General features: G+C 56.8%; 1 protein-coding gene across 4 annotated transcripts in view; it reads left to right on the top strand.

The window, feature by feature from the left end:
- The window catches only part of Kcnj4 (potassium inwardly rectifying channel subfamily J member 4), a 25,733-nt gene extending 11,234 nt beyond the window's left edge, over positions 1 to 14,499 (top strand). For 2 of the 4 annotated variants that reach the window (XM_004845607.2, XM_004845608.3), the window contains exon 2: positions 12,413 to 14,499. In XM_004845607.2, coding sequence (XP_004845664.1) covers positions 12,451 to 13,785 — 1,335 coding nt within the window. In that variant the 5' untranslated portion in view covers positions 12,413 to 12,450 and the 3' untranslated portion in view covers positions 13,786 to 14,499. Of the gene's footprint in view, positions 1 to 11,574; positions 11,792 to 12,412 lie in introns of all 4 variants that reach the window. The other 2 variants (XM_087213882.1, XM_013072462.3) reach the window with 2 other exon arrangements.
- Positions 14,500 to 20,936: the final 6,437 nt, after the last annotated feature.

Raw genomic sequence — 20,936 nt, forward strand, 5'->3', positions numbered from 1 at the left:
GATCTTGTCTCCTGATAGGAGATTCCGGCGGAGGCCAGGGGTTTGCTCAGCCTCAAGTTGGTGGCAGAGTTGGCCCCAGGCTGCCCATCCTCACCCCAGACTGAGAAGGAGCCCAAGGCCTCTGCCCCTCGAGCGTTAAAGTCCCGTGGATCACCCTGGGGAAAAATGACCCCCTGATGGGGGTCAGGAGGGGAGCCCCATCTGTGCACACCCCTCCCTGGCTTTCTGGCCTCTGGAATCCTGGCTGAGGTCCATGATGGGAAAAGATCTAGGTTCCAGTCCAGCCACACCCCTGAGAGGCTTTTCCCTGAGCAGTCTTACCTCTCTGAATTTGCATCCCTTGACCCCTCATGTTGGCCTTGTGCCCCTGCGACAGGGTTGCCTGGAAGACCCGTAAGCCTGAGAGGCTGTGAATGTGTCCTGGCCAGTTTTTGATGTCATCTACTTTGGGACTGGACCACTCAGGGGGTGACAGCAGGTTTCCAGGCCCTGCTCCACCCAGCACCCATTACCTTCAGAGTCCACGTGGCACCCTACCCCCAGTCCTTCCCCAGGCCCCCCCCGGACTTGCTGGGTGGGGGTGGGGCTGGCTGAGCACAGGCACTGGGCTGTGCAGCTGCAGATCCTGATGGCACCTGACCTTGGAAGAACCTCTCTCTGGCTGGGCTCCCAGGACTGTCCCCCGACATGGGTCAGTGACTGGACAGTGAGCAGAGAGGGGACGAGGCAGCGCAGAGACAGGGCCGTGGTTGCATGCTGGAGCCATCCCGGGTCGCTGAGACCAGGGGCCGGTGCACAGAGAGGAGCATGGGCAGCCAGCCATGGGAGGAAGTTAGTTACTGCACACATCGATAGCACAAAAGTCTCACCCACCCAGCCAAAGGCGTTACTTACCTAGGAAGGGGTGAGCTCCCCGTCCTGGGAGTTGTGTGAGTAATGGGTGAATGAAACCTGCTGGGTGTCATTCAGAGCAGAGTTCTAACACAGGGCTGGGGGAAGGATTTGCACCCAGAACTCATGGAGTCTCTGGTCTCTGTTGTCTTAAGTGTGGAGGTGCTGGGAGCCAAGAGGTGGAACAAATTGCTGCAATATCCCTCGGCCTCAGCCAGTGAAGCCTACCGTCATGCTCCCAGAGCAGCTCCAAAACAAGCCCTAGGTCACCATTTCTACTGGTTCTCTCACTTGTGGGCTGGGACATTGATTGAGTTGCACTACTTTTTTCTTCTTGGTGATGCCAGGAAACAAACCTAGGCCCTCATGCATGCAAGGCAAGGGCTCTACTACTGAGCTACATCCTCAGCTCTGCACTAGTTGTCATTTAAAACTGAAATAAAAAAGAGCATTTCAAAAGTATGTATGTAGCGAGAGTAAATATTTTGTGACACATATGTCATAGTAAGTAGCAGTAACAAGCAATTGTTTGCTTTCACTCTTGGTCTTGGTTGAAGAGTTTGAAAGCTGCTGCCCTGGGTAGAAATCCTGTCGGTGGCTGGGTAGGTTCCTTTTTCCTGGACATTGGGTCCCTAAGAATATAAGAGCCGTGAACCCCAGAAAATGCTGTCTGCCCCCAAAGCTGTCCCCCTCTCCGGTAGTCTCAGGAGCCCACCCAGCCAGTGCCTCCCAGCTGTCCAGGTCAGCCAGCCCTCCTGGAGTCCTGGCCCTGCCTGGGCCAGATTTCCTACTCAGCCCAACCCAAGTTTGTCTTTGTTCTCTGGCTCACCTCACATCTTTTTGCAGACCTTCTCTCTGTACCCCTGGCTGTTTGGACCCTTTGACTTCTGTCCTTACACAGGACACTGAGCTCAGAAAAGCAGGGCTGTGTCCTATTCACTTCTCTTCCCCCAGGACATAGAAGGGGCTCAATAAATATTCATTCATTCAGGCGGGGATTTAGCTCAGTGGTTCCACCACCTGCCTCACAAGCGCAAGGTCCCAAGTTCGAGCCTTGGTACCAAAATAATAATAATAATAAATCAATATTCATTCATTCAATAGTTATTGGCAGAGCACCATCTCAGGCTCGGTGCTGTGCCATGCTGGAGACACAGCAGGCAGGGAGGCAGATGCTGTTCCAGCTCAGGACACATTTGGGATGGTGAATGGATGCATGGGTGGCTGGCTGGCTGGCTGGCTGGGTGCATGGATGGGTGGATGGATACATGGATGGATGGGTAGATGGATGGGTGGGTGGATGGATGGATCATGCATGAGTGGATGAGTGTGTAGATGGAAGGATGGATGGATGGCAGGATGGATGGCTGGATGGGTCGATGAGGGGGCTGACTGGAGTTAGAGACTCTATGGCCTTAGGAGCCAGCAGGGAGATGGTCAGAGAGGCAGAGGAAGCAGCAAGAACTTTGCCAGTGCTTGGCAAGTGTTCTGTTAGTGATAGACTTTTGGCTGTGAAGGAGCAGGAGAGTTGGGGCCAGAGCGGAACTTACCATTCCTGCCACTTTCTCTGCCACCTCCAAGGCCTTGGTCTCCTGTGCCCTCTCTCCTAGGCCCTTGCCCTCATCCCTGGAGCTTCTTCCAGGGGCCAAGACCTTAGGCCCAGGATGCCTGTCCACCTCAGGACACTGGAGGGCACCTGGGAAGAAACCAGTGTCCCATGGAAGGTGAGTCAGAGACAGGATGGACTCGGGTGTCCTGTCCGCTGTCCCTCTGTGCAGTGACACAGAAGGTCTCCTTCTGGTCTCCGCTCGGGGCCGCCTCCACTGAGAGGTGCTCCCTGACTGTGGTGTCAAAAATAGCTTCTCCTTGGTCACATTCTGTGACATCGCCCTGCTCAGGCCCTTCACCGGGATTATGACAGGCTGCAAGTGTCTCGTGTCCTTGGGAATCGTCAGATGTTCATGAAGCATCTACTATGCGCCAGGCTATGGGATTCAGGGTGAACAGAGTCAAGGTCCCGGCCCTCAGAACCTCACAGATGCCATCGGTTGGATCCACACGGCTTCGAGGAAGATCAGGACAGGACAGAGAGGGCCGGTAGGGAAGTGTGAGCTGTGGTGCCTTGGGGAAGGAAATTTGGCCGGAAGGAGCAGCCCACCTCAAGCACGGGGATAGGAATGAACTTGGACTGTTGCAGGGACAGGAGAAAGGCCTATGTGGCCATGTGTCGAGTGTGGGGTGGGAAGGAAGGGCTGAGGTCAGAGGGGACCAGACCCCACCAAGGGCTGGGCAGCCCCAGGCGCTGGGAGCTGAGGGGCATCACAAGTCTCAGGCCAGAAAGAGGCCAGGAGGAGGCTGGGGGCTTGTCTGGGCAGACTTGTGGCCCTGAGTGCGGGCTTCAGTGTGTGCGAGGTCAGCGTCCAGGGTCCGTCCCCAGGCTCGCGCTGAGGATCAGCTCCTGTGCCCTGTGGGATGGCAGTGTACCTTCCTGGCAGGCTCAAAGCTGTGCTTGCTCGAGATGTCACTATTATTGCTCCTGGGTGTGTGGGGGATCACAGACCGCGGTGGGAAGGGTGAGGATGGGGTGTCGTCGCGCTCTTAGCAGAGCGGCTTTGAGACGCCCCTTGGACAGGGAGGAGACCCGGGGCAGGAGCTCAGGGGATGTCGCCAGCCCGGAGGTATTTTAAACCACAGGACTGAATGACCTCACAGGGAGGCTCCGGGAAAAGAGAAAAGCAGCCCATGGCTGGTGGCCGAGCGTGAGCTCTGTAAGGCATGTGGCACACAGGTGGGACTGGGCAGGCCACCGAAGGGGCCTGGAGGATTCAAGGAGCAAGACAGGGACCAGGCCAAGATGGGAGGACAACAGGGGACTCAGAGAAGGCAGGGGGCAGCGGGGAGACTGGGCGGTGGGGGGGGCAGGTGGTAAGTCAGCCCCTTCAAGAAGGGCCTGGTGCTTTACAGTCTATAAGCCCCTGCTCTCTGCTGTCAGTCTCTGCAGCACACCTATCCCATGGTGCCATTCTTCCCTATTTTATGGGTGTGACTCAGAGAGGTTAAGACATTTCCCTAGAGCCACACAGCCCAAGGCGTTCTCCGACTTTCTGGGGTCGTAGAGCTTGCAGAGGACTTTATGAATGCTATGATTCTTCTCTGAAAAACACACATATGTACGCACTAATTTTAAAACTTTTCATGCATATTTTTTCCATAGGTAATACATTCATATGGTTCCCAAATTAAAAAGACACAACCAAAAAACAGTGAGAATTCTTCCTCCCACCCCATCCCCAGCCACCTGCTTCCCCTCCCTGGAGGCAGCCACTGTCACCCGTTTCCTGGGTCTCCATCCAGAGACAAGCAGCAACAAGCAAATATGCGTATCTATAAATTTCTCTCCTCTCCCTTTTCACGCAATTGGTAGCTTCTCTACTCACTTTCATCGCTGTTGCCTTTTTTCACTTAAAAATACATCCAGGCACCTTGCCTGCTTGTAAGCGCAAGGTCCTGAGTTCGACCCCTGGTATCAAAAAAAAAAAACCATCCAGGAGCCCCACACAGCCAAATCCACAAAGAGATCGCTCCTCTTTTTGAGGGCTGCATGGTGAGCCACTCATCTCTGGCTGGGGTCAGGTCTGGCCTGAGACGCTCACACTTCGGGTTTGCACCCTCACCCAGCCGCACCTGCCCCCATCCGGGTTCCTGCTCAGCCCCAAGCTCTGGGAGGCCCGGATGTGACACAGTGGCCCCTCTGGCCGGCTCTAGGAACTGTCGCTCCTGAAACCCGGTCCTCTCCCTCTTCCCTCCTTACCTGTCACTCTTGATGTCCCCACCCCAGCACCATCCAGTCAGCTGGCAAGCCTTGGGGCCTCTGCTCAGAATGGACCGGTACCTTTCCTTCCCTCCAGCTCTGCCTCCACCATTTCCTCCTTGCCCACCTCCCGCTTCTGCTGTGTCACAGAGCAGCCACAGAAACCAGCTTAACACATCTCGTCACACGTGACCCACGCTGTGGACGTGGCAGACCTTGGAGGCTGACGTGGCCAGGTGTCACTGGACCCTGTTAGGGGTGTTTGACTTCTTAAGCTTGGTGGCAGACACACATAGGTTTATCGTATTATTCCTATTTATCTTCAGGGTTTCACATGAAAACTTAAAAGACTAAACCAAGCAAAGTCCCACCTTCCCACCTACTTCCTATGGCCCTGAAGAGGGGACTCACAGCCCTCACTGCCTCTTGTCTCTGGCTCCTCATCCCAGGCAGATGACAGATCCCTCCTGCCAGCTTCACTGCTGTGACAGGGCCTTGTACAGATTCTCCACACACCAGACTCCTTCTGGAAAGTTCTACCCCCAATTTTCACGTAGATGCACAATTTTCCTGACCCCTACCTCTTTATCATGCAAGTCTTAGCTTCCCTGTGGAGACCCCCCCCCAAACTAGAGCCCCTCCCTTCTCTCTCACACACTTCATTCTTTTCCCTCAAACCACTTAGCTCAACTTATAGCTGCCCGCCTGTAAGCAGATGCTTACATATATGATCAAAATATGCAGTGAATATTTAAATTCTAAAAAATTTGTTACAATAAAAGACACACTGCCGGGCCGGGGATTTAGCTCAGTGGTTTCGCCACCTGCTGCACAAGCGCAAGGACCAGAGTTCGATCCCCGGTACCAAAAAAAAAAAAAAAGACACACTGCCATTAATCCCCCTCAGAATACTCCCCTCTCTTTGAACACACTAGTCCCATCATTCTTGCCACTTCCTGAAGCAGCTCTGGAAGTCCTCTTTCGTGAGTGTCTTTATGAGGTGTGATTAAAAGAATACAATGAATGCTGCTGCCGAGCACCATCCAACAAAAAGGCAGGCTCCTAAAAACATGACACAATGTCCTCATCCACTTGATTCACCCGATTCGGCACCATGTGACTTTCAGTACTTCTCCAAAGTCAAAATGACCACAAAAGGGAAACATTTTGGATTAATCCAGGACATCAAGGTAGCTGCAACAGTGCAACTAAAATCACTCAGGGAAGAGGATTTCCAGAACTGCTTCAGAAAAAAGCAAGAATGATGGGATAAGTGTATTCACAGTGAGAAGTATTTGAAGGGTGGATAAATGGCAATGTGTCTTTTACTGTAATAAATTTTTAAATGTAAACATTCACCATGTTTTTCAATCACATCTTGTATTATCTATAGAGCATCTGCCAGCTGATCCATGAGTTGAGTGAGCTCAAGGCCTGTGTCTGACCCCTAGCAGGTGTGCAGTTAATAGTAATGCAGAGCATGGTGGCGCATGCCTGCAGTCCTAGCTGCTTGGGAGCCTGAGGCAGGAGGATCATGAGTTCCAGCCCAGCCTGGGTTACTTAGCAACTTATCAAGACCTCGACTCAAAATAAAAAGTGCTGGGGATGTAGCTCAGGGGTACAGTGCTCTCAGGCTCAATCCCCAGTACCCCCCCAAAAGTAACTGAACAAGCAAGTGTGGAGGACTAGTGTACGGCAGAGCAGGACCCTAGAAGCCACGGGAGGCCAAGGGCTGAAGGCCACCACCATGCAGAGAGCTGAGGCTGCACTGGAAAAGAAGCCTTTGGAGTCTGGCTCTAGTTTCTCCTTGCCGGATAGGACTTGCTTCCTAGAACCTGGCACATAGTGGGACCAGACAGGGTTATCAAGTTGAAGCAAACGTGTGTGTAGTGTTCCTTTGAGGCAGGAGGGCAGAGCACTTCATCAGTGATGCTCTGGGGCTTACTGCCCGGGTCCAGAACCTGGATCTGCCACATAGAGGCTGTGTGGCCTTGAGCAAGTTCCTGAACCTCTCTGTGCCTTGGTTTTCTTACTTCTAAAATAGGAATAATAGCATCTTCCTCTGAGGTCACCACAAGGATGATAGGAATCGATCAGCCTAAAGCACTCTGTTCCTAGTGAGCAGCTCTGGTGGTGGAGAGGAAATGCTGAGCGCGGCTTCTGCAATGGCTCAGTGTTGGCCGCAGGGGAGGGCAGTGGGATTCCAAGGGCAGAGGAGGGAGGTGTGGGGGAGCGACAGTTCACTGAGCACACACTGTGTGGCATGCACTTTCGGGACCATCACATCTGACCCTCAGGACCACCTGCAGGTACGCATTGCTTTTTGCAACTGGACGACTGAGCCAGAGGAGTCTGTGAACCTGACAGAGCCTGGCAGGCCCCAGCCCAGCTCTGCGTGGCTCTGGGGCCACTGTGCTGGCCCACTTGTCCTCTGGTGCAGGGTTGGAGACAAAGGACAGGATGAGGCGGAGGTGGGGGTCCTGGAGGACATGGGGAGGACCACTGGGGCCTGGAGCCGGCCCACCCTTATCGGTTATTCAGTCTGCGCTGGGCACAGTGGGCAGGATCCCATTTATCCTCATCACACTCTAATGTGGTGAGCTCTGCTTTTAGCTTTACCTAGAGATGAGGCATGCAGGGACCACAGAGGTGAAGTAGCTTGCTGAAGGTCACACAGGAGGAAGGTGGCTCTGAAGTTGAAGCTATACACTCAGGGCGGGAGATGTGGGCACCCCGGATTCCCAGAGAGGAGGGAGCCAGGTCTCCCAGGGTCTGAGGAACAGGATGGACAGTTTCTCCTGTGGCCAGTTGGCCTCAGCTCCCCTTTCTCCTAGAGGGGCACAGCTCAGCTGCCTGGGCACTGGGTCCTTTCTCACCCTGCGGAGGACCAGGTGTGAGGAGTGGGGCCCGTGGGACTCCGGACATTTTCCTCTGCACCCTGGTAACAACCTTCCACGGTCAGCGCTGTTATCACCATGTGTGGATGGGGAAACTGAGGCCCAGAGAGGCTGTGCTTGAGCTGAGGCTGGATCAACTCTTGCTGCCCCAAGCACAAGGCTGTAACCAGTGCATTTTGTAGAATCCGCCAGAAGCTGAGTGGTGCAGGGACAGCGAGGGGCAGGGGGCTCAGACCAAGCCTGGCTGGCACCACAGTGTAGACGGAAGGCAGAGAACCCAGGGGCCTGGGTGGAGGGATGGGCAGGGCAGAGGGGACCAGGGTGAGCAGCACACAGGCTGGGGGCCAGGGTGAGCCAGCACCTGGAGCCAGCCAGACCTGAGTGGGAAGCCCACTTTGACCCTTTTTTTCTTTTCTTTTTTTTTTTGTACCGGGATTGAACTCTGGACCTTGCACTTTTGAGGCAGGCTGATCTAAATCCCTGGCCCTTGCCCCTTTTTTTCTTTTGCCATACCAGGTGTAGAACTCAGGGCCTCACATGTGCTAGGTAAGCAATCAGCCACTGAGCCACATCCACAGCCCCTTTTCAAAGTTTATTTTGAGTCAAGATCTCAGTAGCCCAGGCTGACCTCAAACTTGGGATCCTCCTGCCTCAGCCTCCTGAGTAGCTGGACTTACAGGTGTGTGTTACTGCATCTGCCACTGCTTTGTGACCTCTGTACTCACCACCCCTTGCTGCAGCCTGCAACCCCTCACCTGGGGAAGAGTAATATTAGCCCCATCTGTGGCTTTGCAGGGTGCTTAATCAATACTTACCATGCTTCGCGTGGCATGGAGCCTGCACTTCCAGAGAGCAGATGACTGTGTCTGCTGGGCCCAGGGCTGAGCTGTGTGATCTTGGGCAAGTCACGTCCCCTCCCCTGTCATCTCACCGGATCACAGTGACCTGGAAGGCTCCAGCAGGCTGGCGCCGGCTACCACTCCCCAAGTGTGGGCTCCCTTTCTGTCCTCCTGGGGAAGGCGCCTGCTTTCAGGGGTCCGCGCTGCACCTACATTGGTCGGGTCACCTCATGGTCACCTCATCGTGTGTCTGTGAGTGCAACAGCAGAGGGCGGGGCTGCTGCCAGGGTGCAGGCTTTTCTTTCACGATGTCAGAGTCCTCAGGAAAACCCAGGAGGTGACAGGAGCTGGGATCCTGCCTCCTCTGGACCCTCCCTTGTCCTCCCTAATGGGGGGGCAGGTCAGTGATGGTGCCCACATCGACAGCCCTGTGGATCACCTTCCTGTCCCCTCTGAGGCTGGAGATGGCTGCTGGGTCCCTGTGCCACCTTGGACACTGTGCATAGTTCTACTCTGAGTCTCCCTTTCTCTACTTGCCCAGGGAAGCCCTGACTTGGGGCTCCCACATTTCAAATGTTTGCAGTGTGGTAAAAGAGGAAAAAAATTAAGTTTGGCAGCCAGCTTGGCGTTGCTACTTCTTAATCTTGCATGGAAGGACATTCAGTTTACGAAGCACCCAGCACCTCCTGGCCCCTCACTTCCTAGAACCTTTGCCTTGAAAAAACCCCAGGATGCAGCCTTAAAATAAGGAAGGTCACTAGATACCCAGGTGTGGTAGCAACACTGTAATCCCAGCACCCTAGGAGGCTGAGGCAGAAGGATCGAAAGTTGCTAGCCAAGAAGGGGAGGGACTTGTGGGGGTTTGGGCAGCAGGGCAGTGTAGAGGCCCCGCCTCCCACCTCCCTGGCCTTGGGCTCTCCATTCCATTCCACGCTAGCAGACGAAGCTGGATTCTGCCTTCCAGAAAGTGTAATGATAGGAAGGACACGGCCACCTGCACAGCCAGGGCTTTTTTTTTTTTTTTTTTTTTTTTTTGCGGTGCTGAAGACAACCCAGGGCCTCGAACACACCAGGCAAGTGCTATACCACTGAGCTACACCCAGCCCAACACTGCGTTAAAAAATCAAGTCTCTGTATCCAGGGAAGGATGGCATTGAGCTAGTGCCTCGTGCCCCCTCCTGCTGTCTGTGCTCCTTCTTCTGGCACCTTCCCTTGGGCCCCTGTGCCTCCTCCGGGAAGCCCTGTGTGAGCCTCTCCTTTGGGACAGCAGGGCAGGGCGGGAATGGGAGCCATGTCAGTGTCTCTGTGGGCCGCACAGAGCCTCAGGCTGCTCCTGGCCTGGGGGAGCTGAGACTCTCCTTAACAGGAAGCAGTGGGCAGTGCTGGGGCTGGGCTCCTCAGCCCTCACCCCCAGAGCCCCCTGGAAGCCATGAAGAGCCTTCTGTGCTGTGCCAGCTGAGCTCTTGGTATCAGCTGGTCTCCTTGGGCAGAGGGTTGGGGCCCCAGCATCCTGGCCTTGCCTTTGGACCTGGTCCCTCTGTCCCCCTCTGTTGCAGACGTAAGGATGGCAGTCCAGGGCCCAGGGTCCCTCTTTCCTGGCCTCCCACCCCCTCCAGGGAGGACATGGATGAGCCCAAGGCTCCCTTCCAGAGTACGGGGCTCAAAGACAGGACTCACTCAAGTCCTTCTGTCCCCGGACATCAAGGACCTCTCATGTGGAACAGGAGTCTTGAACCTGGTGACCTTGCGTTCTTCCAGTTGTGGGTGGGACATGGAGGGGGATTAGTGACGGAAGATGTCCCTGGACACTCAGGTTTGACCAGAAGGCACACCAGGGCTCCAACCGCCTCAGGGCACCACTTGGAGCCCCAGCTGTGGGACTCAGGAGATAGCAGAGAGGGTGTAGGACCTTAGCAAAAGTTGGGACCTTCAGGGCCCGGGTGTAGCTCAGTGGCAGAACACTTGCCTAGTGTGCACAAAGCCCTAGGTTTTATCCCCAGCATACAAAACATAAACAGCTATGAGTTAGGACCTGCAAAGAGCCAGTACTGCATTAGGGCCACTTCCACAGGACCCACTGGGTCTCCAGGCTGCTGGCCCATCAGTTCCATTCTCCAGATGAGGAAACCGAGGCTTGCAGTGGTCAATGACTTGCCCAAGTCACAAGGCCGATCTGGGACTGTGGGGCCCAGAGAGCCCCTGATCCATCAGGACAAGGAAGGGAGGAGGAGCAGTGGTCGGGTGGGGGCCATGGGGGGCTGGGATTTGGAATCTCTGGGAAGAGGCAGGCCCCGGAGCTGTTGATCTCTAAATTATAGCGTTGGCGCGCACCGGTTGCTGCAGCAACTGACTTGTCCTGAACCCAGGAAGTGTATAAACATTGCCACAGATGCACAATTAGATCAGGAAGAAGAATAGAACAGAAAATAGAAACCTCCAGCCTTATATAATTTGGGGCCAAAATGTTATCAGGAGCCTAGGCCCAGTCCCAGCCCTACTGGCTCTGAGGGCCGAGGTGGCACAAAGTCTGTCCTGGGGCCCTGAGCACAGGGAGGGTGGAGACAGGGTCTGCCCTCTGCGGGCCAGCTGTGTGCCAGCACCCGGTGGGTGACAGGCCTCCTCCACCCCAGCATCTGGGACTCTGACAGACCGGGCCTGCTCCTCCTGGCTCCTGGACAGGAAAGGCGGAAAGGCAAAGGCAGGCGGAAGGCGACGCCCTTTATCTCTCTGGGTCTGGTGAGACGGAATTCTCATGCCCCTGTTGCAGTTGCAGAACATGTGACTCTGAGAGGAAACTGAATTGACTAGGTGGCCTAGCTACGCAGCAGGGGGCCACCTCGCCCTCTCCAGGCTCCACGCCATGAGCTCATCCATGCTGCCACTCTAAGCTCAGAGCCACTTACTGCCCGGCTGTGTGGCCTTGGGGGCCCACTTGCCCTCTCTGAGCCACCTGTGAATAGCTATGGGACCGACATCAGGGCTTTCCCTCCCTCCATGCGAACACCACACTGGATTCTTACTAGCCACTGCTCCCAACAAGTTTGGGGACAGAACAGGACTCTAGGGCTCAGTGGCTCAAAGGAATAAAGGCCCTGGGTTTTTTTGTTTGTTTTTTGGTACTGGGGATTGAATTCAGGACCTTGCGCTTGTGAGGCAGGTGGTGGAACCACTGAGCTAAATCCCCGGCCCTCAAAAGAACAAAGGAAGGGAAGCATCCAAGACAGGAACTCAGACCCTCATGGGGCTGCAGGCGTGGTGCAGTCCAAGGACTTTTCTGCATGATGGAAATATCCTGTATCTTCTCCATCCTATGCAATAGCCACCAGTGGTTCCTGAACACGTGAAATGCTAATGTAAGTAAAGACCGGAAAAGCCAGGTGTGGTGGTACATACCTGTGATCCCAGAATTCAGGAGGCTGAGGCAGGAGGATCTTGAGTTTGAGGCCAGCCTGGCTTACCTAGCAAGTTCAAGGCCAGCCTGGACTACATAGTGAGACCCCATGACAAAACAACAAAAACAAAAAGAGGAAGGGATGTTGAATTTTTGTTTAATTTTAACTAAATATAAAAAGCTATGGGTGGCCAGTGGCTTCTGCATGGGACAAAACAAGAGGATGTCCAGCCTCTGAGACACCCCAAAGTGCAGAGGCTGAACCCAGCAAGGAGAGTGGGGACAGAGCTCAGGACCAATGATGGAGGGCAGCATCAAGATGGGCATCAGGAAGCTTCTGGAACGGCAGACAAAAGGTAGTTGGAAGGGAAACTCTCAGGAGATCCCAGTCAAGTGGGTCCTGGTCAACTTCCTGGTCAGGTGGACACCAGTAGCAGAGGCGGACAGTGCACAGGCTTGGCCCTGTCGTCAGAGCCGCACTGCTGTCACATGCCGCCGCCAGGACAGGGGAGGTCTGGGCTTCCAGTTCCTCCTTCTGGTCCTCCCTGCCCAGGACCTCACCTGTCCGGCTTCTCCCCCACAGGCCCTGCATCTCCCAGGTGACCACGCCGGCCTCAGGACATGCACGGGCACAGCCGGAACGGGCAGGCCCACGTGCCCCGGCGGAAACGCCGCAACCGCTTCGTGAAGAAGAACGGCCAGTGCAACGTGTACTTCGCCAACCTGAGCAACAAGTCCCAGCGCTACATGGCGGACATCTTCACCACCTGCGTGGACACACGCTGGCGCTACATGCTCATGATATTCTCCGCGGCCTTCCTCATCTCCTGGCTCTTCTTTGGCCTCCTCTTCTGGTGCATCGCATTCTTCCACGGTGACCTAGAGGCCAGCGCGGTGGTAGCAGCCGCGGGGGGCCCAACAGGCAATGTTGGGGCGACCCCAGCGGCCCCCAAACCCTGCATTATGCACGTGAATGGCTTTCTGGGAGCCTTCCTCTTCTCCGTGGAGACGCAGACGACCATCGGCTACGGCTTCCGGTGTGTGACAGAGGAGTGCCCGCTGGCGGTCATCGCCGTGGTGGTCCAGTCCATCGTGGGCTGTGTCATCGACTCCTTCATGATCGGCACCATCATGGCCAAGATGGCACGGCCCAAGAAACGCGCACAGACTCTGCTGTTCAGCCACCACGCGGTCATCTCGGTGCGCGACGGCAAGCTCTGCCTGATGTGGCGCGTGGGCAACCTGCGCAAGAGCCACATCGTGGAGGCCCACGTGCGTGCACAACTCATTAAGCCTTACATGACACAGGAGGGCGAGTACCTGCCGCTGGACCAGCGGGACCTCAACGTGGGCTACGACATCGGCCTGGACCGCATCTTCCTGGTGTCGCCCATCATCATCGTCCACGAGATCGATGAGGACAGCCCACTCTACGGCATGGGCAAGGAGGAGCTGGAGTCAGAGGACTTCGAGATCGTGGTCATCCTGGAGGGCATGGTGGAGGCCACAGCCATGACCACCCAGGCCCGCAGCTCCTACTTGGCCAGCGAGATCCTGTGGGGCCACCGCTTCGAGCCCGTGGTCTTTGAGGAGAAGAGCCACTACAAGGTGGACTACTCGCGCTTCCACAAGACCTACGAGGTGGCCGGCACGCCCTGCTGCTCGGCCCGGGAGCTGCAGGAGAGCAAGATCACCGTGCTGCCCGCCCCGCCACCCCCGCCCAGTGCCTTTTGCTATGAGAACGAGCTGGCCCTCATGAGCCAGGAGGAGGAGGAGATGGAGGAGGAGGCGGCCGCTGCGGCTGCTGTGGCCGCAGGCCTGGGCCTGGAGGCGGGCTCCAAGGAGGAGGCGGGCATCATCCGGATGCTGGAGTTTGGCAGCCACCTGGATCTGGAGCGCATGCAGGCCACCCTCCCACTGGACAACATCTCCTACCGCAGGGAGTCTGCCATCTGACCTCGTCACCTCTGCAGGGTGGGAAGCCAGGACGCCTCTCCCACCCTCAGGACAGAGCTGCCCTAGCTCCGTGGACCTCCTGGAGGAAGGGGGGACAGCCAAGACTGGGGGGACCCTTCATGCTGACTGCAGCGCCCAGGTCTGGGAAGGGCCCAGGAACTCGGCCCAAGCTCCCACCCCTACCCGCCAGTGGCTGTGGCCCCCACAGCTCCCACCCTTCCCCCACTGACACTTCAAGGACGTGCCCCTGTGCCCTCAGAACTCGGGGAAGGCGGCTGGGCTGCTGGGGGGTGGGCATCTTGGGGTTCGGGAGGGCAAGGGGTGGGGCCGGGGAGGGGGCGGGGCGCGTTTCTCTTGCATGACTACAGCCTTGTGCTCTCATGACTTTCTTTTGTAAATATCTACAAATGGAGTGAGCTGGAGATGCCAGATCCACCTCTGCCATTTTTACCTGCAGGACAAGGGGATGTCATCCCTCTCTCTGCCCCCACCGTCATGCCCAGCCCCTTCCCCTGCCCAGCTGGCTGTCCCCAGAGCCCCTTCAAAGCCAAAGCGTGGCCCCTGGATGGTGTCGGGTTTGGGTGCAGAGGCGGAACCCCGAGAGGCAGGCTGAGGACCTGTCTCTCCCCGCCCTCCCTGCAGTCCTGCGGGCCCAGCTCAGACTGATAATGGAGTTTGTAACTATCTATTTTTAATAAAGTACATGGTCCGATAGCGCTGAGCTGGTTGAGAGGGAGGGTTAGACAGGAGAGTGAGGGCATGCATGTGCACAAGGGTGTCTGTGTGCATCCCCTCTGAGACTCTGGCTCTGCGGGGCCGCATCGCCTGCCGCTGTCCTCCGACGGGTAGTGGAAGGGTCCTGAGTGGGCTTCAAAGGACCTGGGCCCGAGTCAAACCTTTGGGGAAGTAGAAAGGACTCCCTGATTTACATGCTCAGGTATGCACACGCACACATGTGACAAGGCTGGCTGCAGGACATGGCGGCCAGAAGCTTGGTTAGTCCAGGCCTGGTCTTCACCTCCTGTGTCCCCCAGGCTGTGTAACAAGACCCCCGAAAACTCAGGTACCGATGATTCATTCTTTCTCACAGTCCCCGGGCCAGCTCCCAGTCCAGCTTCTCCTGCTGCACTCCAACAGCTGTACCCAGCTGCCAGGCCAGCAGGAGTAAGAACCAAGGAGACCTCACCCACACATGGGCGGGTGCCTGGCACCCGGCTGGGGCTGCGGTTCACCTCTGGGGACCTCTTCTCTTCCAATGGGTGGCATCAGATTCATTCACGCTGTCTCAGTGCAGTGACCTAAGATGGAAGCAGAAGCCACGAGGTCTCAGAGGCCTAGACTTGAACTTGTGTAATGTCATTTCCAGGGCATCCCACTGACCGTCCAGGTCGCCAAGCCAACCTACCCCACGTGCACAGGGTGGTAAATTAGACTCCTCCTCCTGGGAGAGAAGTCACTGTCACAAAGGGCATGGACAGGAGGGGAGGCCGGCCATGCTAGGTGGCCTGTTCCGGGTCCCTTGAGTCTCAGCTGCCTTCATCTCTTGCTCTGTTCCACCACCCGCATTGTACACAGTACTCGGATTACAGGGAAGCAGAAGGCATCCTCCCTGGCTCTGGGGAGCTTCTGTGCCAAGGTGCCAGCTAGCAGGATATCCAGAAAACCAGCCACCAGGCTCACCTACTATGAAGTGTTGTGGGCAGCCTTGTGAATGGCCACCTCCCACCGGCCGTGGCAATGAGGCCTCCACGGAGTAAACTACTGGGCATCTGTGTGTTTTAACAATTTAACAAGGGAGCCTGAGGCCTCTTGCCAGGGGAGAGAGGCTCCTTTGGGATTGAGGGTGACACCTTTCACATCCTTCAGTTCCATCTTCTTCCAGCCCTGAGAGCCCCATCTCCCCCTCCTGCCCATTTTGTGGGTGACAAGAAGTGCCCAGAGGGAGCTCAGGTGCCCACCTGGACCTGGGATGAATCTCACAGGACACACAGCTGTCCCCTCAAGGAGAGGCCAAGCCACAGGATGGAGAGGGCTACACAGAAGGCAGGTGCTAGGAGGAGCCACCAGGGACATGTCGGGGTCCCTCGCTCCCTGACATCTTCTGTCACCAGTTTGCCACTTGCTTGGACACTTGGGCAGTCCCTCCTCTACGGTGCCTGTCTCTCTGGTCACAGACAAGGTGACCCCCTAAAGCCAGAACTTTCTGGCTGGAGTGACACAGAGGAAAGACAGTATGGCCTGGGGTGGGGTGCAGGTGACGGGGTGGGGGGAGAGGCGCGCAGGCTGCAGGAGGCTCCGGGTGCAGGCTTCTGCAAACTTGTGCTCGCTCCCTCGAAGGCTCAGCCCCGCTGCGAGCTGACTCACTTTCCTCTCCCACCTGCTCCCCTGTCACCGCCTCCCACCTGCTCCCCACTCCACGCCGGCGGATGGCTGCCTCTGGGGGCGGCAGGAGCTCAGGTCCCCTGGCTCCCATCACGCACACGGGGCCTGCAGGGCCGGAGGTGCCGCCCTGTTCCTCTTCCCAGCCCAGCCCAGCTCCCCTCAGAGCCAGGAAAGGGGGACCCCACTCCATCTGCCATACCCAGCCTCCACCCTGCAGCCACAGCCCCGGGGGACAGGGGGGTGGCTGGAGGAGCAGGAAGGGAAAAGAGGGGTGGAGACAGGAGAGGAAGGGAGACAACGGAGGCTGGAACCTGCCCTCCAAGTCCTGCACCTGCCCTGGCTGCCTGAGCCCCCATTCCAGCTCATCACAGCCATTGCAGATTCACCCTGTGCTCCTTGGGCTGCGGTCCAGTGTCCTCCCTACTACTGCACAGGACCAGCTACATACTTTGAGGAGCCCACGGCTGGGGCTGGATGAAAACGTGGGTCCTTGTCCAAAAAAATCAGGAAGGCACTAAAAACCATCAAAGGCGCTAAAATATAAAATGTTTCCTTTTCTTGCAATTTCCTCCTCTGCTCGTGCACACGCATTGTATGAAGTTCACTTACAGACCAGAAGTTCAAAGATAAAACTAAGACGTTCAAGGCAGCTGGGTGTGGGGTGCCCACCTAGAATCCCAGCCTCTCAGGGGGGCTGAGGCAGGAGGATGGCAAGTTTGAGGCCAGCCTGGGGACCCTAGTGAGATGGCCTAGGATTGTGCTCCTCCTTTGCTTCTAGAAGAGCGCAGGAGGTCTTGGGGACAGGGTGGGGCAGGACAAACTGGCCCTTGGTAAAATCGGCTGAGTCCTTCTTTGCCCCTCCTCCTAAGCACCTGCCACCCCCAGGCCACCCTCTCTCCACTGACTGCCTGTCTCCACTGTCCTGGGTCCTGGTGGGCATCAGACATGAGCCCTACCCCCTCGGGTCTGCACTCTGCCCTGAAGTGACCCTCGAAGGTCCCAAAGACCTTCTTGTTCATCCCACAGGCGGGCCCTGCCCTGGGGAGGGGCTCCGTGCTCAAGCAGACAGAACTCTGGGAAAGGGCGCTGGGCCTGGAGACCTGAGCCCTGGCCCAGCCTGAGACCGCAGACTAATTGCTGGGATTGCAGACAGGGCTCGTCCATCACGGCTGTCCACCATGGCTTTGGGCATCATGGCAACAGCACAGGTAGCCAGGTCCCTGTGGGAGGGAGGCGGTCAGCAGCTCGCTCCATGGGAGGAAGGCAGAGAGGACCTCGCAGGCACCCCAGGGGAACTGCAGTGCCTCCTCCAGAGCCAGGCCCCTGGCCCCTGATGTTGTCACCGGGGTCCCCTCCCAGGATGTGGCCCAGCCCCTGCTGAGCCCCGAGGCTCCCTGCCAAGCAGAGGGAGGTCCATGCCTGCTCCTCCCCTGCCACCTCCTCGACCCATCCCAGGCCTGTCCTGCCCTCTCTTCTCCCTCCTGTTAACACCTGGCCCTAGGGGAAAGGGACTGCAGAGGGAGAGACAGCCACTGTGAGGGGAGAGCTGGTGACAGGGATGGAGACGCTATGACAGGAGGGGGAGAGAGCAGAGACATGGACAGAGGTGGAGAGGCCTCAGTGGAGCGGGGACTGTGGAGGGACAGAAGTCACAGCAGGGGCCAGGGCAGGATCCTGGGGCAGAGCAGAGGTTGGGAAGAGAATGGAGGTGGTGCGGTGGACACAGCAACAACTCCGACCCCTCTGTGAGGTGTCCTGGGGACCCCACCCCACTGTACACCATCTTCAGTCTCGGCAATGTGGGACATTAACCCACCACCCCTTAACAGTGAGACGCCTGCACTCTCTGGCTGTAAGGACCTTTTGCTTCTGCTTTTGGTTCAGGTCTTTGCTAAGTTGCCCAGACTGGCCTCAAACTCATGATCCTCCTGCCTCAGCCTCCCATGTGCTGGGATTCCAGGTGTGTGTTGCCACACCCGGATCCCCTGACACTTTGATTTCTCATCAGGCTCTTCAGGACTGAGCCACAGCAGAGTGTGGGTGATGGGAGAGAGGCCACGGAAGGGGGTGCAGATGGGGGGTGGGGACCAGGCCATCCTAGGGAGCTGGTCAGGTGAGCGGGTGAGGCTGTCAGATGAAGATCTGAGGCCTTTCCTGCAGCCCAAGGAACAGAGGGCTGACCGATGGAAGTGGGGTGCCTGTGGCTGGGAGGGGCCGGGCCCAGAGCAGCAGCCTGGATGTGGCCCAGGCTCCCTGCCGCCTTTGCCCATGTCTAGGCCTCAGGGCCCTGAAGGGTCTGGCAGGGACCGTGGTGGCAGGAGCAGTGGCCTTTGGGGCTCAGGAGTCAGGTGGTCAGAGGGGCCTCCGTGGGCAGAGGTGGGGGACAATTAGTGCTGGGAAGCTGGAAGGGACAGAATGGCATCATCTGTGAAAGCGCAATGACAACAACAGTCCCCCTTTCTCAAGGGGACAACATGCATCATGGCACTGCGTGCAGGGCTCGCTCCTGCCCTGCACAGAGACGTCCCGGCCGCAGGCTCAGGGCATGCGCATGCCTCCCCTCTCCCCTTCCCTTGGCACAGGGAGGGGCCCTTGGGGTGACCCCTCCCCTGCTGCCCCACCTGCCCAAGGGGGCTGCCACTTCCTCTAGGCCCATGGGGCAGTGGGGCTCGGACACCATGTCACAGTTCAGATCTCGATCGTCCCCTGTCCCCCAAGACTCACATGAAGCCTGGTGGCTGCCTGTGGCCCTGGTGGAAGATAGCAGGATCTTCAGGAGTGGGGAGCTAGAGGAAGGTCACTGGGGCCGGACCCTGAGAGGAGATGGGGACCCTGCCCTTCCTCTCTCTACTCCCAGCCGCCATGATATTTGGCTTCACCGAAGCCCAAAGGTGACGACCTCGAACTGAAACCTCTGGAACCCTGAGCCAGAGTTTCCTCCTGAAGGTGCTTTCCTCGGGTTCATTGTCACAGCGGCATAAGCCGAGCAGCACGGGGTGGGGGTGGCGGGTCTCCCCAACAGCTCCAGCCGAGTCACAGGCTTGGCCACACTCCCAGCTTGAGTCGCCGTGGCATGGCCAGAGCCCTGCTGCTACTGGGACACGGGGGCCTGGCTGGGGGTCTTGACTACCCAGGAGAGAACCGGGGGAGGCGGAGGGACTGAGAGCCCAGGAGGGGCAGGAAAAGTCCATCCCATGTGACCTTGGCCAGGGTCTGCTCAGAGCCAGCGGGGACCCTTTGGGCAGCGCAGGGGACCCGCTCTGCTGGCTGTGTGGCTGTATGGAGTCTCCAGGGCTCCGCCTGATGGCCTGCGAGGTGGCAGTAAGCAGGGGACACTCTCGGTGGTCCTTCATCCTGGCCCTGCAAAACACATCTCTCAGGGGAGGGCCTCTGCTGGCCCTGGCTGGCCCAGGAAGGCTGGCAAAGGCCTCGGCAACCGTCATTTGAGCACTGGGCCCCTGCCCCCAGGACACAGGGTCCCGCTGTACAGATGAGAACTCAGGCCAGGCACCCGAGTGTCCCTGTCCCTCGAAGGGCAGCGGCTGTTGGCTGCATTGCGGGGGGCTTCTCCTCAGTGTCCCCTCCTACTGCAGCGCTTCGAACATCCTGCTTGCTCCTCCTTGGGGAGCCCTAACCGGGTCCCAGGGTCACTGTGGTCCTGGGGCCTTTGTCCCACAGCGCCACCCCGTGGCGAGCTCAGGAGCTGCCCGCTGCCCATTTTACAGACGCACAGATAGAGGCTCTGACCGTGAAAGCACTTTTTTTCCACCCTTGATACTGATAGGACCCAAGGCCTTCGCACTGAGCTACATCCCCAGCCTTTTTTATTTTTTATTTTGAGACTGGGCCTCGGTAAATTGCTAAGTTGCCCAGGCTAGGCTTGAACTTGCCATTCTCCTGCCTCAGCCTCCCAGTGCTGGGATCACAGGTATGGGCCATCTTGCCTGGCTGTAAAAGGGCTTTCGAGGTCAAGCAGCCAGGAAGACAGAAGGGTGTTGGGGTGGAATTGGAGTTGGAGTTGGAAGTTGGGATCAGAACCTGGCTGTGCCTTTGTCCTGGTGTTTTGTCTGGGACACAGCCCATTTTGTCTTTTTTATATCACTCCTAGAAAACATAAATCAACACATAAGGATCATCTCTGTAGCTCATGTCTCTAAAGAACATTTCTGGACTATATTGACAACTGACAACTAGCTGGTCCTGGCCCCACCGGGGCCACAGGCCTGGGCTTAATAACTCTCTTCTGACTGGGTGTGGTGGCTCACACCTGAATCCCAGCACTCAAGAGGCTGAGACAGGAGCATCACCGAGAGTTTGAGGACAGCCTGGGCTACATAGCAAGACTTTGTCTCCAAAAAAAAAATTCTGACTGATGGATGTCTAGGTTTTGTTTTTTTTGGGTTTTTTTGAGACAGAGTCTTCCTGTGTAGCCCAGGCTGGCCTCAAACTTTTGGTAATCCTCCTGCCTCAGCCTCCTAAATGCTGCAATTACAGGTGTGCACCACCATGCCTGACTTAGGGGTTCATTTTATACTATTTTGTACTTTTGTATATGCTTAAAAGTTTCCACAATATCGATCCCCGGTACAAAAAAAAAGTTTCCACAATAAAAAATACTTTTTCAAAATATATATTCTTATTACTGCATATTCATTTCATAAAATATTGGGTTTCATTTTGGCCTTTATATACATGTACATAACATATTTTGATCATAACTATTCCCCTTCTTACCTTCCCTTATACCCCTCTCTCCATGCCCCTAATAC

This window comes from Heterocephalus glaber, unplaced genomic scaffold, assembly GCF_053883595.1.
Source record: "Heterocephalus glaber isolate CG9 unplaced genomic scaffold, H.glaber_assembly_v1.0 deba00001444, whole genome shotgun sequence".
Taxonomy (NCBI): Eukaryota; Metazoa; Chordata; class Mammalia; order Rodentia; family Bathyergidae; genus Heterocephalus; species Heterocephalus glaber.